Source organism: Arachis ipaensis, chromosome B9 (genome assembly GCF_059453495.1).
Source record: "Arachis ipaensis isolate K30076 ecotype BB chromosome B9, ASM5945349v1, whole genome shotgun sequence".
In the NCBI taxonomy this organism is placed as follows: domain Eukaryota; kingdom Viridiplantae; phylum Streptophyta; class Magnoliopsida; order Fabales; family Fabaceae; genus Arachis; species Arachis ipaensis.
This window is the reverse complement of record NC_142444.1, coordinates 4343309-4361834: the sequence shown is the minus strand read 5'-3', so window position 1 is coordinate 4361834 and position 18526 is coordinate 4343309. Positions and strand designations below refer to the sequence as shown.

At 37.0% G+C, this 18526-nt stretch overlaps 1 protein-coding gene across 1 annotated transcript; it reads right to left on the bottom strand.

Annotated features, from left to right (window-relative positions):
- Nucleotides 1–1838: 1838 nt before the first annotated feature.
- LOC107617951 (ENTH/VHS family protein) lies at nucleotides 1839–6879 on the bottom strand. Its single transcript, XM_016319853.3, has 5 exons — nucleotides 6024–6879; nucleotides 4613–5359; nucleotides 4221–4376; nucleotides 2773–3726; nucleotides 1839–2275 (listed from the first exon to the last, which is right to left on the bottom strand). Exons 1-5 carry the CDS (start codon nucleotides 6228–6230, stop codon nucleotides 2234–2236), a joined length of 2106 nt encoding a protein of 701 aa, XP_016175339.1. The 5' UTR covers nucleotides 6231–6879; the 3' UTR covers nucleotides 1839–2233.
- Nucleotides 6880–18526: the final 11647 nt, after the last annotated feature.

Below are 18526 nucleotides of genomic sequence, written 5' to 3'. Positions count from 1 at the left end.
AAAAATATTCAACCAACTTAGATTAATTTAGTGGTTAATTCACTAATCTGTTTAAACAAATATTAGCAATTTGAATATTGCCTTGTGTATATAACAATTTCTTGGCCTGTGACAAACCCTTAAATGAAGTTCAAAACCACAGTGGATTAATTCTTTACCTACCGAATTAGGACTTAGTAGATACCGTGAAAAAAAAAAAGACGACAAAAATATTCTCAAAATATTTTAAAATGCAAATTGAATTTAATTTTAGAGGTGATAAATGTAATGTGTGAAGAATCAATGAGTTTCACAATTTAATTTGATAAAAATAAAGGTTGGTATGTAATAAATCTTAATTTTATATGTAAAAAGTAACATTGTTAAAACTAATTGCACAACTATAATTTCTTAATTATTGTCAAATAATAGAAATAACTTTAAGTTAACTATATTTTTTAAGTATTTTCAAATCTGTATAACCACTATAAAATATTCATGATAATTTTTAATAAAATTATTTAAATTATATGGTGAGATATTACATGATTCGAATTACGCATAGGGAAGTTCGAATCACTCTGATTCAAATTATATGATGAGCAATTCCAATTCTATACAATACTCTTCTGCCCATTCTTGATAGCTTATGAATATTTTATTCTATTTAAAATAATTTAAAAAAATATTTTTTAATAAATTTATTTAAATTATATCACAAAAAAATATTTTATTCTATGCAAAATAATTTAAAAAATGGCTTAAAAGATGTTAGAAGTACTATAAAAATTTATAATGTCCTAATGACTTAGGACATTAAAGAAATACTCCACATAGTCACTAATAATTTAGAAATTAAAGAAAAAATATTTTTATCATGTATTTACCTAAATCACTAGAATATTACAAACTTTTATAGTACTCATAACATCTTTTAAGCCATTTTTTAAAATTATTTTGTATAGAATAAAATATATTTTTTAATTATTTTGTATGGAATAAAATATTTTCTTTCATTTCTAAATTATTATTGACTATGTAGAATATTTTATTTAAAATTTGAGTACATGCATGTATTTACCTAAGTTATTATAACATTACAAATTTTTATAGTACTCCTAACATTTTTTAAGCTATTTTTTTAAAAATTATTTTGCATAGAATAAAATATTTTTTGTAGTATAATTTAAAAAAAATTATTAAAAAAATTCATGAGCTATTAAAAATGGACAGAAAAGTATTGTATGGAATTCGAATTGATAACTCATTAATATTTTAAAGAAGTCTCGTAATTCAATATTTTGTTAGCTATTTTTTAACGTATGAAATAAAATATATATATTTTTAATTTTTAAATTATTAATTTTTTTAATAAATTTTTTTAATAAATTATTAATTTTTTAACAGTATAATTTGAATTATACCATGAATTACTGTGTATGTAATTCGAACTAAGCTGGTTCTAATTAAGCTGGTTCTAATTAGTGTGTGCTTGTGTTTGTGTGTAATTCGAACCAAGCTGGTTCGAATTAGTATGTGCGTGTATTTGTGTATAATTCGAACCAAGCTGGTTCGAATTATGTAGAAATAGATTTCGAACCAAGCTGGTTCGAATTACATATAAATGTGTATTGGTGGATTCATGAAGCAATTTTCGTTTTGGCTTATTCACGTAAATTATTTTCTCCCTTGGCTTATTTCTGTTTTTTACCCTAGAAATAACTTTAAGTTAACTATATTTTTTAAGTATTTTCAAATCTGTATAACCACGGTAACCACTATAAAATGCACCTTCTAATAATTGTTTGTTTAGGGTCTGGTATAAATTGCTGCATACCAAAATACCTCTCATAACATGGTTTTTGCATAACCTAGTAGTTTATTTGGCTGTCTAATGCATACAATTGACTAAAAATAATTTAAGGCATACTACAAACACACCTCAAATAAGAGAAGTTGTATTGCTCTTATGGCCTGAATTACAACTGCAAAATCTCAACTATTACCTACATACTCAACGGAAACAACTCCAAATAGACAAGAAAAGAAAAGTATAACACTACACAACATTCTCGTATATTCAATTCTGGTAACAATTTTGAACTTCTTCCGTGTCCAAAATGTTTTCTCTTGTTTTATTGTGTTTTTGCTAACAAGAACATGTAGAATATGACCTGACATGCTTCCATAACTGTAAGAAAATCAACCTCTTTTCTCATAGAAAGCCACACCAATCCAACACAAGATCTATATATCAAATCACTCTCCTTGAATCACGGGCAGAAGCAATGTGGTCCTACAAACATGAAACGATGTAATCAGGTTTATGCCAAGTCTCTTACTGAGAAATCATAAAATGATAATCCAGTGAAAACATCATCAATTTACAGAAAGTAGTAAACGAAAGGAGTCAATATAAGGAGGAGAATTAATTAAAAGTAATTGTGTCAATCCTTAAATTTATCAAACAATAAGATGTTTTCAATCATTCTTAGATAGTTAGATATGCCTCATTAAATTGAGGACTAAAGCGAGAAGATTTTATGTTGGCAGCACTCTTGTTTGCTCCATGTTTCAACTATGAGTTCTTGTTTCAAGCTTATCATTCATAGATGAATATCTTGTTTCGGAAGATACATCAAACTTCGTTCAAGTTGTAAAAAGTCAACACTAAACCCGATCCCATAAAGCAGTATATTCAAACAATGCTAAGATTAAATCGGCGAAATACTGTCAAATAAAGAAGAGATTAAATCGACAAAGGTACAAACAGGGATTTACATCCAGACTTACCGAGATAAAGTCAAATGCTTTAGTATCTTCTTTCTTTGAATTGTTCATCAGTGAGGTAGGAGGTTGGTTTGAGAAATTTGGTTGAAATATATCGGGAAGAGGTGTACTTCCATTGGGTCCAGTCATTTGAGCAGCACTAGCATTTTGCATGTTGGCATTATTAAGGTGTTGGAAATTAGCCATTGTTGCAAGGAGTTGCTGCTGAGCCAAGAGAGTCCCCATGGCACCATAATTAAAGGGCTGAGAAGCATACGGGTGGTTCAACATCATACCGGGTTGCACACCATAAGGCAGCTGACCCGTAGGAAACATGGGATTTACATTGAACCCAACTGTCTGAGAACCCAACATGCCACCTAAATTATTATCTGGAACCTGACTATTTAAACCCGAAAATAAAGATTCCGATTGCATTGTTGTCGCAGGGGGAGATGGTTTATGATTTGAACTTGAGGTATTTTCCTCTAATGACAAGCCACCCATTAAATCACCAACAAATTCTTTATGATTTGTTTGCTCGGGATTGGAAGCAAAGAGGTCAAAGGGTTGGGGATCACTCCTACTTGTCTGTCCACGACTTCCATGATCAACTGGTTTATCACCACCAACATCCATCCCGGAAAAGAGATCAGCTGCATGTTCTTTCTTCTCACTTGTATGAAATGATACACCAGCAAAAGGGTCGTCATCATTTTTTGGTTCATTAGTAGCTCCAACAGAACCACTAAAATCTCCAAATAAATCATCAACGAGAGGAGGTCTGGATGATGTCAAATTTTCTATATTCTGATCAAGCACATTCTTTGTAGTATTCTCCATTTCGAGATTATCATTTGAATCTCCAGTGTCAATCAAGTCAGGCAACTCAACAGCAGTAGTACTTTCTGTCTTCACGGCCTTCTCTGAATTAATACCAAAGCTATTTGAGTGGCCTACACCTAGAAGCCCAATAACCTGTCAATCAAGGGACAAAGGGCAATGTACTAAATTAAATTAGAAAGGTTGATCTTAGACTTTTCTGCTGACATTGGCTATAATCATTAGTGTTATTCAAGAGAAAATTACAAATGACACTCGGTTACCGGCATATGAGATAATTTATTTCTTGTGTAAGTGACTAAGAAAAAGAGAACTGAAATTACAAGGGTATGAAATGCATAAAACATGCGTCAAAAGTATGTCAATATCCATACTTCCATAAACAACAATAAATGAAAATATCAATTATCTAGGGTGCTTCGCAATTTAGATTCAATTTATCAACTAGCATCCTGCCATATCCTACAAATTCTGCTAGAATCTCCAGTGCCACACAAGCCAAAATTTTCAAACCTTAAGAGAGAAGGGGAGGGGGGATGAGGCTTGACCAATATTAAAATGTAATGAATAAGATGAAATTTCATGATTTCATGTGATAATTTTCTTTCAGATTTTGGTTATAAAGTTACCCTGACTGCCTTTTCCCTCAAAGAAGATTGGGGAGATTCTGAACATTTCACCACTGCATCACTATTTTCAGTGAAGTAAGAAAAAACAACTGAAAAATGATCATCATCCTTCTTTCTAAGCATGGCTTCGAGCACGCAAACAGCTTTCATGCGAACCTGAAAATAATATTCTCATAATAAGCTAAATAACATATAGGTTAATATGCAGAAAAATTTTCAAATATTTACTCCAATAAGATGACAAAAACAACAAAACCAATAAATGAATCATTAGTTTATGTGAAGCCTTTTTTAAAAAAATGTATATAATTATGTGCATTCCTTTGTAATTGATATGGACTTTTGATCAGTGACTTCATATTGTTGTAGAAACATTAACATCGAAGACATGCCTGCCACATGGGAGATTGAAGCTTTGGTTCAAGGGCATGACATAAAGCCACAGCATCCAACTTGGCAGCCTCTGTTAGAAAAACTTGAATAGCATCTCGAGTGGGTTGTAGCCGAATACCCCCTGAAGTTACAATTGTCTCCAGCAACCTATCCTCCCTTGTCTTACCTTCCGAATAACTTGCACCAGAATCACCATTTGATGTTTCCGTCTTAGTTACCCTTGAATCCTGACTCCAAGGACCACTGGACTTTGGAAGCTCAAAACTACTCTGATTTTCATTTCGGTATTTAACCGGTTCATATCTCTCACCACGTTCTTCTTCTATGGTCAATGACCTTCGAAGATTTGGACTCCTGTAGCTTCCAGTATCATTCTTCATTAGTGAATGTCCCTGTGTTAAGCTACTAAGTCCTTGCTTAATTGATGCACTTCCAATACCGACTACCTCACTAATAAAAGATTTCTTATCTTCTGATGGTGGTTCATAGTTTGTATTCCCAAACCCTTGTATTCGCCTGTTAATATCTTCAGTAGGCGCTGCCACTGGCTTATTTTCTTCTGAAAAGATGGCAGAGATAGCCTCATGAGCCGTGTCTCGCACAGCCTTATTTAGTGCATCACCTTTCAAAGGATCCAACTGTCCCTTGTAATGAAACAATTGACGAACTGCCACCGAATGTCTCTGCATTTCCCTTCTAAACTCTACACCAGATTTTCCAACACAATACTTTATCAATCTTAAAGCCTGCCAACAATAATGGAAAAGAAAATGAACTGAGTACACATAACTGACTTTATACAAATAACGAGCCTATCATCAAAGTATCTAACAACAGAAACATTATAATCCTTTCTTTCATATCCCTTAGTCAAGTTCCTGTAAACTAGAAGTTAGAACTTAGAACACATAACCACATTACAGAATAACACAATTTCAAGGACAACTAGAACAACTCATATTAGGATTTACCGTTTTAAGGATAATTTAGTATTGGAAGCAAAAGATGGACATCGCTCACCTCACAAGCACAACATATATAGATCAGTGGATTGCAGTATAGAAACCTAAAGCAGCAAAAAGCACATCCTAACAATAATGCCTAAATATTCACAATCACATTACTCAATCAGCAACAAAAATTGTACACATTCCCTAGCCAATTTAATTTAAGCTAATAAGAGATTCGTAGGCAGAGTCTATCAAGTTCATCTATTAACCTGTTAGGTACCCTAAATCATTATCTAACATGTGCAATGGCTTTGATAAAAAAAACTGCTTTTCGAAACAAAAATATTCACCCCAAACAATAAATATTCAAACTTTGAACCAGCCAGATCCACCTCGTCCAACTAAAACATAACCACGGAAAACCAGTAACAATACCAATTTTTCTTTCTTTTGTGTATACCTTCTGTTTCACAATTGGGCTCTTATGATCGAGTCTCTTCAACACAAACTCTGAAAGCTCCTTCACAATACTAACATGCGATGTCCTCAAAAGATCGCAGATTTCCTCCAATTTGTAAACCGGAGTGACCTTATCTTCATCCGAAGTAGCTGAATCGATCAACCTCGACCTCCAATATGACTCCACAGCTCTTCGACTCGATTCCATATTCCCCCAAACTCAATCAAATTAAAAACCCTAAAAGAACAAACTTTGCAAAGTGATCACAAACCCACCACGCGGAAACTTCCCCGATCAGAAACTAACCTAAGACCCAGAACCCAAAATGCCCTGAATTGGAAAACCCAACACTGTATCGAGGTTACTGTTATTTTTTTCAGGGTGATGAAGAATCCAGGAAACAGAAATGCAAGCGCGAATGATTTAAGAGTTGTGGAAAAGGGGGATAAAGAAATGGAAAACGATGTCGAAAGGGGGGTAAAGATGCGAAAAGGAAGAGATTGTATGAGAATTGGGGGGAATCTGAAACGGGTTGGGTGTCTGTGTAACTGTTTCTGTTGTGTAACTTTTGTGATTTGGGAATCGATTTAAAAAGAAAAAAAGAAAAAAGAAAAAAGAAAAAGAAACTCAGAATTGTATTGAAATTGAAGGATTAGAGAGAGAGAGAGAGAAGGTGAGAATGATTTGTGGCAGCAAAACGATGAAAAGAAGCATGGAAGGCGTGGCAGATGAGTGAATTAGAGTTGATTTGTCTCGAGTCTCAAGTCTCAACATAATTGCGAGTTCACTGCGCACGTTAGCACCCGCCGCCGCAAGCTGCCAATCCACCTCCGTAGTTATTTTTTCAAAAATACGCAAAAAAAAATTTAATATTTTTTCTTCATTTTCGATTGAATAACAAAAGTAGGAATCTTATAACAAAAAGTGAAAAATTGGAAAATTTCTTTTTATTCTCAAGAAAGAGATTTGCTATCTACACATAAATTTTAAAATTTTATAAAATATTTTTTATATAAATCATAATAATATTTTGATATTATATTAATATTAACATAAATTGATTCTTTAATTATTTTTAATGTTTTATTTTATTTATATAAAGTGTTTAAAATATTTTTTGTTTTAATAAATAATATATACTATTTCTAAATTTATTTCAAGAATATATATTAAGAATAAGACTGGATATGCTAACACGTGTCTGAAATGTGTCCGACACGTGAACACGATAACTCAACGAAGTGTTCGTGCCTCATACTCTACTACACATCCAAGCATTATTGTCATTCAAGTTCAACCAAGTAGACTCAACACTAACAAAGAGTGTGATTATACACATTCACATCATTCTTCCAACCAAGTCATTTATGTTCACGCACGGAACTTTACGTTATCGTCATCGTCTTCTTCTTCTTTTTTGCGTTCTTCCTCCTCCTTTTCCTTCTTCCTCTTCTTCGCGTTCTTTCTTCTTCGTATGTTTTTTCCTTATCGACATAGGCTGATTTCTTTCGATATGAAAAACACATTGGAGTTGTGCAATGAAATGGACATATGGACAAAATTTTCACTGATATGGTGTCAGCCCAAAACGTAGGTTACGTTTTGCTCTTGTCCCTCACTTTTTTTTTGTTTTGGAAAATAAAGGAACGGAGCTTGCATTTTGGATTTTTGGAAGCTTTTAAAAAAAATTATTTTCGTTTAGCCCAAACGCAACCTGCGTTTTGTGATGGGCTGTTTATTTTTTTGTTTGGATTAACAAAATGCAGCTTGCGTTTTGCTTTTTATGTCAACCTTTTTTTTTTTGAGATGCAAAACACAGGCTACTTTTTTTGAGGTGTCAGATTTTTTTTTTGGAAAACCAAAAACGCAGGTTGCGTTTTGTGCAAAAAAAATATTTTAATCAGGAGGCCTGCCTATAAATAAGAAGCAAGACTCGCTCAAGTGGCTTCACTCCACTTCTACTCATCCTATTCTTCTTTCTTGTACATATGTTGTAGTTCTTAGTTTCTTTGGCAGTTAGGTGTGTCAAAAAAGTCGGATTAGGTGAGGTTGAATTTATGGAAAATATTATAAATTTGTGAGTGTATTATAACGGTGAGGTTATACCAAACACACATGAAGGTAGGGGTGCACATGGGCCGGGTGAAGCCGGGTTTGATGTGACCCAGACCCGACCCGAAATATACACCGGGTCTATTTATTAGACCCGAACCCGACCCTAGACCCGATGAAACCAATACACTTTCGGGCCACAATTATACCGGATAAAAACCGGGTGAAAACCGTGCCGTTAACATTACATTATGTTGATACCTTCTTGTAAGCTAGCATGTAAAAATATCCAAATTTCCAAGACTCCAACCATTATTTAACATGGTAAAATTCACTTAGAAAAATATAACAAGAACCAACCCTTCTTTAAAATGAAAGCATAACCACAATCAATACTAAAGCAAAACCACAATCAATACTAATATTGTCTAATAATACCAAATATTTAAATCAATATAAACAATGAAATATTATGCATTAGTCTAAAGTCTTATGCATTCTAAACATAAAACATTAACTTATAGTCTTATAATGACTAATAACACAAAATATTAAGGTTTATAATATTTAAATTCTACATAAGAATAGTCAAGATTCATCACTAATAACACAAAATATTAATTGTGTATGATGACCGGGCCACCGGGCTGACTTCGGGTGACCCGAGCTATGGCCCGGACCCGACCCGAAATAATGACCGGGTCTATTTTTGAGACCCTTACCCGACCCTAAACCCGATGAAATCACACCAAATTAGCCCCTAAAGTGTTCGGGACCGGGCCGGGCCTTCGGGCCGGGCCGGGTCTGTGCACCCCTACATGAAGGAGTGACTTTTGTTTGTGAATGTCCGTTGTCATTTGCTATTCCATGTACCATGAGTTTTGTCGAGTTGAAAAATGGATTCTGTAATAACATTCAAAACCACATTTTGAAAAGGGTGAGCAACCTTTTATACAGGAATCCTGTGCAAATATTTGGTGGGCTGATACAGTTTCAAATAATGCTCATCACTGACGATGCTAGTATGCAGCAGATGTTGTGTATTTATCAACAAACCCAATTTCACGTGCCGTTGATAGAGCTGCACGTTGAGTTCGAACAGCAGTCAGGGTTGGGCATGGTCGGCGAGGAGGTCAATGTTGATGAGCTGGGGATATAGATTGGGAAGAAGATAATAATGACAGTGAAGAGGAGTTTGAAACCAACTATGAAGTCGATGACGAAAACGATGACGGAGACTTGGCAGGCCATCCAGCGGTGCAAAATGAAGCAGATGCGATTGTAAGCCACCAACCGTTCGGTGTTCCGTCTTTTATGCGAACTCTAGATCTCGAAGCCATGCATGCCCCAGAATTTTCTGAGTATGCGAATACGGGTATGTTATGATTATTAATTCAAGTTTCCTACAGTGTTTATTTTATTTGCCTTATCTGACAGATGGTGGTGCGCATGTCGTAGGTGAAGGCAACGCTGCGGCAGAAGATGGCGAGTTTAGTGTCGGAATGGAATTTGGTTCGAGAGAGTCGGTGATATCTGCAATCAAAAGCTACACTATCTCTAGAGGAGTTGATTACACTGTGTATGAGTCTGAGCCGCAGACATTCTACGCGAAATGCAAGGGTTATGGTGCAGGGTGCGATTGGCTTATCCGAGCTAGCTTAATTCGAAAGAAAGCTTGTTGGGAAATCAAGAGATACAATGGCAAGCACACGTGCACTATGGGCACGATTTCACAAGATCATGCCAAGTTGGACTCAGACACAATTGTAGAGGCCATTAGGCCGTTGGTCGAAGCAGACCCGTCGATAAAGGTGAAGTCTGTTATTGTAGAAGTTCAATCTAGGTTCAACTACACTGTAAGTTACCATAAGGCTTGGTTGGCAAAGCAGAAAGCTGTCGCAAAGGTTTTCGGTGATTGGAAAGTTTCTTACCAGACTCTGCCAGTATGTTTGAAAGTAATGACTGTGAAGATGCCAAGGTCTCGTGTTCAAATTAAAACGCTCCCCAACGGACTAAAGTGACCCTCGGCTGGAATTACCAAATGTGGTATGTAGGGCTCAGGTGCCTGATGTGGCTGTGGTTCCGCTATATATGGTGCTTGGTTGTTGCTGTTGGCCGTAAACCGGATCCTGAAATTGATGGGCATATGCCGGATCCTGAAACTGCTGGGAATATACCGACATCTGATACTGGTGCTCATATGCCGGGACCTGATAGTGGTGCTCATATGCCGGAACCTAGTTAACAATTAATTACAATGAATAGTAATTAATGATAATAGATAAACCTAAACAATAATAATTAATTATAATTAATAGATAAACCTAACCAATAAAATAATAATAATAATAATAATAATAATACTAGTAATTAATAATAATACTTGAAACTGCTGCTCATGAGGCGGGACTTGCTACTGAGGTCCAGCTGGTTCTTCCTGTTACTGCTGTGGTTTATTGGCGCCAACCTCTTTACCTGCAACTCTATCTGACAGTCGTAGGTGAACCCCGTACTGTTGTGTGTACCACTCGTAGTACACTGGGAGAGGATGCAAGTCAATAATCTCCTTACCTAACTGCAATGTGTTATAGCGGTCAGATCTCCACCTGTTAACCCATTCACTGTAAATCTCTCTCCAGTCATGGTTTTGTGCTCCTGTCAACCGCTTGCAATAATCACGAACAAGGTCGAACACCAGGTCTGGTGGAAGCTGTTGCATCCCGAACTATCGTCTAACTCGGTTTGTCAGGTGCCATTCTATGCACTCGAATGACACTAGCGGCGACTGGATAGAGCACATAAACAAATTGGCAGCGAGGTCATTCGGAACCCCCACTCCCATATACGGCCGCCATATAAACTGCATATTAGTTACCAAGAGGCCGATTAGAAAAATTATTCTTCTGAATAAAAACATTGGACATTAACGGTTACAACTTACATCGTCAACTCCCATGTCGTCGAGTCCTCGCCTAAAATGCGCAGTAGGCCTCTGTATATATCTTGTATGTCGGCGCCAATGACTCCACCTAACAAAAAACAGAATAATAATAATAATAATAATAATAATAATAATAATAATAATAATAATAATAATAATAATAATAATAATAATAAAACAATACCATCGCGCCAGTGGAATACCAACATCGCCGAGCTGATCGCGGGGTATAGGTGTCAAGAGCGGCATACGCTTCCACGCCCAAACAAAAAGCAGTATCAGTGGGCCATCCATCTCTTTACAGTTGTATCGTGATGCACGACACAACAATCTGTATAGGTGTTCCAGACTGGCTGCCCCCTAACTGTATGCTGAAATCCGGTTGAAATCCCGAAATAGCGGTAGAAACTTCGAGTTCAACGAAGTGGCTGACTTATCTGGAAACACAACTGTTTCGAGCACGCAGAAAATGTGTGCTCGGACATACCGCTCAACAGACTCCTGAGTGTCACACGGCTTGGTGTCTCTGCACCGTCGGACCCATGCAAGATTAACATTTCCCAACACGTGATATTGCGGACCAGGCTCCCGACCAAAACACGCAATGCAGTTCTCCACCAAAAACTGGTGACTGCTGTCTGATCTACCCGTAACAGCCTCCCCATTAATCGGGAGACCAAGAATATAGCTCACATCTTTCAGCGTCACCGTCACTTTCCCGACCGGAAGATGAAACGTGTAAGTTTTGGGCCTCCACCGTTCCTCCAATGCACTTAACAGTGCAGATTGGCATCTTATTTCGCCTACTCGTGAAACGTGTTGAAACCTAGTCAATGCCAGTGCCACTGCAGCTACCTCGTTAAAGGTATCTGGCGGATCAAGTTTTCTGAGCAACAAATTCCTGATAGTCTGCAAAAAGAAAAATGATAATTATTTAAATTCTAAATAATGTCAGTTAATAATTTATTCAAAAAATAATAGCAACAGTAATTAAACATTATTATTATTATTATTATTATTATTATTATTATTATTATTATTATTATCTTAAATAAAAGATAATAAATTTTTATTTATTAAACAGTATTATTTATTTATTTGTATATTATTAGAAAATAATATAATTATTATACAGTGTTCTATAATAACTAACAATTATAATAATAATGTCAATAATAATAATAATAATAATAATAATAATAATAATAATAATAATAATAATAATAAAGACGGTAACTAAACAGTATTATTACTATTATTATCTTAAAAAATAATAATAAATTATTAAAAAATAATAAAAAATTGTTAAATATTATTTATTTATTATTAAAAAATAATAATTTATTATTACTATTCTAAACGATATTCTATTATTAAACATAGAAAATGTTACTAAATTATTAAAAAATAATATACATTTGTTTGTTAAACAGTATTAATTATTAATTATTAGAAAATATTAATAATTTATTATTATTATTCTACACAGTATATTATTATTACACTACTCATGATAACAATTTATTTTCAAAAGACTTAAGCATAGTAAAAATAATAAACCGTAATGAGAAATAAATAATAATATAATAATAGTAATAATAATATTAATAATGATAATAGTAATAAAATTACTAATTACAACACAAATAAATAAAATTCGAATAAATATATATATCCTTCATTAAATATTGAAAAAAATTACTTACTCATTGAGAATGATCCAAATATTCAATAATATGTTCTTCCAGTTTGGTAAAATCACGAACCATTTTTTCTTTCTGCACCGTATACTTCTTCTCCCACACTTTACTTTTTCACTCTTAACTCTCTTCACTCTTGCTTCCTCATTCTTGTTTCACTCTTCTTCAGATTCAGTAACGTTACTTCATTTTTACTTGGCCTCCCCTATATGCGTTTTGGCTTTTAAAGACTGAAGTGACCACCCTCCATGACACGTGTTGCGCATGCAGCTAGGAAGGTTACAAAACGCAACTTGCGCTTCAGGGGCGGAACTACATTGTAGCAAAGGGGGACAATGGCCCCCCTAATTTTAATTTTTTACATGTAAATTATATGTAAATTTTAGTTTAGCCCCCTTAAAATTTTATTTTAGTTTTATTTTATTATATAAATATTTTTGGCCCCCTCTAATCTTTCATCTAGCTTCGCCCCTGCTGCGCTTTGCTCTGCAAGGCTGACAAATGCAACCTGCGTTTTGCCTAACCCAATGCTGGTCAACACCTGCTCCTGTCAGCATGCAGGAGACACCGGGGCACGTTTCGCAACTTGGTTCCCTTCCCAGCCCAATCGCAGACTACGTTTTGCAGCAGCTGCACATTTTTTGTTTCATCGCCTGCAAAACGTTACTTGCGTTTTGCAGTTCACTGAGCAATGCAGGTCCACATTTGTGGACAACTCACCATGCATCCATATTCATGTTTATTACCATTATTTTATCCATAACTAAATTAATTTCTGTACTTATGAGGGGGGAGGTATTTACCATCTTCCCTCCCATCATTTTCCCATTTGATTGTGACGACTTTATGATTGCTTACTAAACATGTTTGGGCTCATTTTTTTTTTGTTATAGAACAAATATTGGTGTTGTCCAATATAATGGACATATGGACAAATTTTTTCTGCTATGGTGTCAGGCTTAAAACGTACGATACGTTTTATTTTCGGCTGATTTTTTTGTTTTTTTGTTCAGAAAACAAAACAAACGCAGCCTGCATTTTGTTTTTTGCATGGTTTCCAATTTTTTTTATTTTGTTTTAGCCCAAACACAGCTTGCGTTTAGTGATGGACAGTATTTTAATTTTTTTAAACCACAAAATGCAGCTTGCGTTTTACTTTTTTTTTGTCAGATGTTTTTTGGAAGATGCAAAATGCAAGTTGCGTTTTATAAACTATCAGATTTTTTTTTTTGAAAACTGAAAACGCAGGTTGCGTTTTGTTTAAAAAATATATTTTAATCAAGAGTTCCGCCTATAAATACGAAGCAAGACTCTTATTCAACTTGCCTCGTTCCACTTCCACTCATTCTATTCTTCTTTTTTGCACATATGTCATAGTTCTTAATTTTTTTGGCAGTTAGATATGTCAAAAAAGTCAGATTAGGTGAGGTTGAAGTTATGAAAAATATTGCAAATTTGCGAGTGTATTATAACGGTGAGGTTATACCAAACACACATGAAGGAGTGATTTTTGTTTGTGAATGTCTGTTGTCATTTGCTATTCCATGTACCATGAGTTTTGTGGAGTTACAAAATAGTCTTTGTAATAACATTGATAGCCACGTTTCAAAAAGGGTGAGCAACATTTTATACAGAAATCATGTACAAGTATTTGGTGGGTTGATACACTTTTGAATGATGTCCATCACTGACGATGCCAGTATGCAGCAGATGTTATGTATTTATCAACAAATCTAATTTCACGTGCCAATGATAGAGCTGTATGTTGAGTTCGAACAGCAGTCGGGGTTGGACGCGGTGGGCGAGGAGGTCAATGTTGATGAGCTCGGGGATATAGATTGAGAAAAAGATAATAATGACAGTGAAGAGGAGTTCGAAGCCAACTATGAAGTCGATGACGAAAACGATGACGGAGACTTGGCAGGCAATCCGGTGGTGCAAAATGAAGCGGATGCGATTGTAAGCCAGCACCCGTTCAGTGTTCCGTCTTTTATGCGGACTCTAGATCTCGAAGCCATGCATGCCCAGGAATTTCCTGAGTACGCGAACATGGGTATGTTATGATTATTAATTCAAGTTATGCGTAGTGTATATTTTATTTGCCTTGTCTGACTGATGGTGGTGCGCATGTCGTAGGTGAAGGCAACATTGCGGCGGAAGATGGTGAATTTAGTGTCGGAATAGAATTTAGTTCGAGAGAGTCGATTATATCTACAATCAAAAGCTACACTATCACTAGAGGAGTTGATTACACTGTGTATGAGTCTGAGCCGCAGACATTCTATGCGAAATGCAACGGTCACGGTGTAGGGTGCGATTTGCTTATCCGAGCTAGCTTGATTCGAAAGAAAGCTTGTTGGAAGATCAGAAGATACAATGGCAAACACACGTGCACCATGGGCACGATTTCACAAGATCATGCCAAGTTGGACTCAAACACAATTGCAGAGGCTATTAGGCCGTTAGTCGAAGCAGACCCGTCGATAAAGGTGAAGTCTATTATTGCAGAAGTTCAATCCAGGTTCAACTACACTGTAAGTTACCGCAAGGCTTGTTGGCAAAGCAGAAATCTGTTGCAAAAGTTTTCAGTGATTAGGAAGTTTCTTACCAGACTCTGCTAGTATAGTTGAAAGCAATGACTGTGAAGATGCCAAGGTCTCGTGTGCAAATTAAAATGCTCCTCATTTACTGTGAGAGTGAGGAGGTTCAAGGTATAAGAGTACTGCACCGCGTTTTTTGGAGCTTCTATCCGTGTATTGTAGCATTCAAGCATTGCAAGCCACTGGTGCAGGTTGATGGTATGCACTTGTACGTTAAATATAAAAGTGCACTTTTGGTTGCGGTTGCACAAGATGGGAACCAAAACATTGTGCCCATTACACTTGCGATAGTCGAGGGTGAGACGGCAGACGCGTGGGAGTTTTTCCTGACCAATTTGTGGAGATATGTTGTTACCATTAAAGTCATGGGCATTATTTCTGACCGCCATACCTCTATTGACGCTGCAGTAGCTCGCAGTAACGGTGCATGGTCACCACCAAAAGCGTGGCACATGTACTGCATTAGGCACATCAGGTCCAACTTCTTAAGGAGGTTCAAGGCTCCGTATTTGCATAAACTGATGGTTAACATAGGTATTTCATTTCACTGTTATGGTCCTATTCATAGTAATTTTGTGGTCAATCCTTACGATTAACTGAATTGTTGAATAGGCTATTCTAGGACGGAACAAGAGTACCAAAAAAAAAAACTACTAGAGGCTTAAAAAGCGGGGTGAGGCATATACTCAATAGTGCGATGACATCGGTGTTGAGAGATGGGTGTTGGCATTCGATGGGGTCATCGTTGGGAACATATGACGACAAACTTGGTAGAGTGCATAAATTCTGTCCTAAAGGGTGCACGCAACCTTCCTGTGACTGTCATTGTTAGGTCTACTTTCTATCGGCTGAATGAACTGTTTACTCGGAAGAGCGCCGAGGCTCATGAGCGTCTCTGCAACGGATTCATGTATTCAGAGGTTGCAATGAAGAGAGTTGAAGAAAGCTTTCGACGTGCAGGAAACATTGTGGTCAATCGGTTCGACAAGCGGAATGAGATGTTTGAGGTTCGCGAGATGCAATATGGTTCCGTTTACACGGTTAACCTTACGCAACAACACTGCGACTGTGGCCATTTCTAGGTCAAGCGACTCCCATGTCGCCACGTTCTTGCATGTTGCGCTAACCAGCGTCTTGATTGGCAATTATATGTGCACGACGTGTACAAGATGTTTGAAATTTGCAAGGTGTACAGAGACGAGTTTGTTCCGATGGGTGACCCATCTATGTGGGATAGATATAAAGAAGCGAAGGTGATCGCCAACTGGACATTGAGACACGCGACGAAAGGAAGACCGAAGTCAACCCGCTACTTGAATGAGATGGATTCGCAGGATATGCGTGGTCCTCGCCGGTGCACTATATGTGGACGCGAGGGACATAGCCGCAGCCGATGTCCTCAGCGCGCAGGTCCAAGCACCGCTGGAGGTCATTAGTGGTTAACATTTTCAATGTAACCTTGATATGACCTACTTCACAATTATATGTAACTTTTTATGTAATCTCGTCATTTTTGTTAACCTAGTTAACAATTTGTAATAAATAAAGTTTTTAATAAATAAATATTTCGTTACAAAAGTGCAATATGATAATCTCAAACAGAGTTATACGAGACCAAAGCTAAATATATAATGATAATAATACTAAACTGAATACAACACTGAATACAAGATCAACTGCAATAGACTACTTCCTTGGCGCCTTTTTCAAATACAAGGATGGGGTGTATTTGTCCGGAGGCAATCTGTGTCCGTAAGTTATACGGATGACCCTGAAACACACCGGCATTCAGCCAACTGCCAATGTCAAGACCACCGAAATCTGTCATGCTCGCACCACCAGTGTCATACAAACCGGAACCACTCATCTCCGGAGCACTCACTTCACCAAGATCATACCAGTGCTGCAAGTCATGTCCCAAATCTCCCTCTTCCTGCTGCGGGTACTCATTCGAATCAAACAATTGGGTACGCGGTGGTGCGGAAGGACCGGGCGGATCTCCTCACCTAACTGCAATGTGTTATAGCGGTCAGATCTCCACCTGTTAACCCATTCACTGTAATTCTCTCTCCAGTCATGGTTCTGTGCTCCTGTCAACTGCTTGCAATGATCACGACCAAGGTCGAACGCCGGGCCTGATGGAAGCTGTTGCATCCCGAACTGTCATCTAACTCGGTCTGTCAGGGGCCATTCTATGCACTCGAATGACACTAGCAGCGACTGAATGGAGCACATAAACAAATGGGCAGCGAGGACATCCGGAACCCCTACTCCCATATACGGCCGCCATATAAACTGCACATTAGTTATTAGGAGGCCGATTAAAAAAATTATTCTTCTGAATAAAAACATTGGACATTAAATGGTTACAACTTACATCGTCAACTCCCATGTCGTCGAGTCCTCGCCTAAAATGCGCAGTAGGCCTCCGTATATATCTTGTATGTCGGCGCCAATGACTCCACCTAACAAAAAACAGAATAATAGTATTAATAAGAATAACAAATTAATAACAACAACAACAACAACAACAACAACAACAACAACAACAACAACAACAAGAATAAAAAACAATACCGTCGCGCAAGTGGAATACCAACATCGCCGAGCTGATCGCGGGATATAGGTACCAGGAGCGGCATACGCTCCCACGCCCAAACAAAAAGCAATATCAGTGGGCCATCAATCTCTTTACAGTTATATCGTGATGCATGACACAACGATCTGTATAGGTGTGCTAGACTGGCTGCCCCCAACTGTATGCTAAAATCCGGTGGAAATCCCGAAGTAGCGGTAGAAACTTCGAGTTCAACGAAGTGTTCGACTTATCCGAAAACACAACTGTTCCGAGCACGCAGAAAATGTGCGTCCGGACGTACCGCTCAACAGACTTCTGAGTGTCACACGGCTCGGTGTCTCTGCACCGCCAGATCCACGCAAGATTAACCTTCCCCAACACGTGATCTTGCGGACCGGGCTCACGACCAAAACACGCAATGCAGTTCATTACCAAAAACTGGTGATTGCTGTCTGATCTACTCGTAACGGCCTCTCCATTAATCGGGAGACCAAGAATATAACTCACATCTTTCACCGTCACCGTCACTTCACCGAACGGAAGATGAAATGTGTGAGTCTCCGGCCTCCAGCGTTCCACCAAGGCACTCAGTAGTACAGAATGACCTCTCATTTCGTCTACTCGCGAAACGT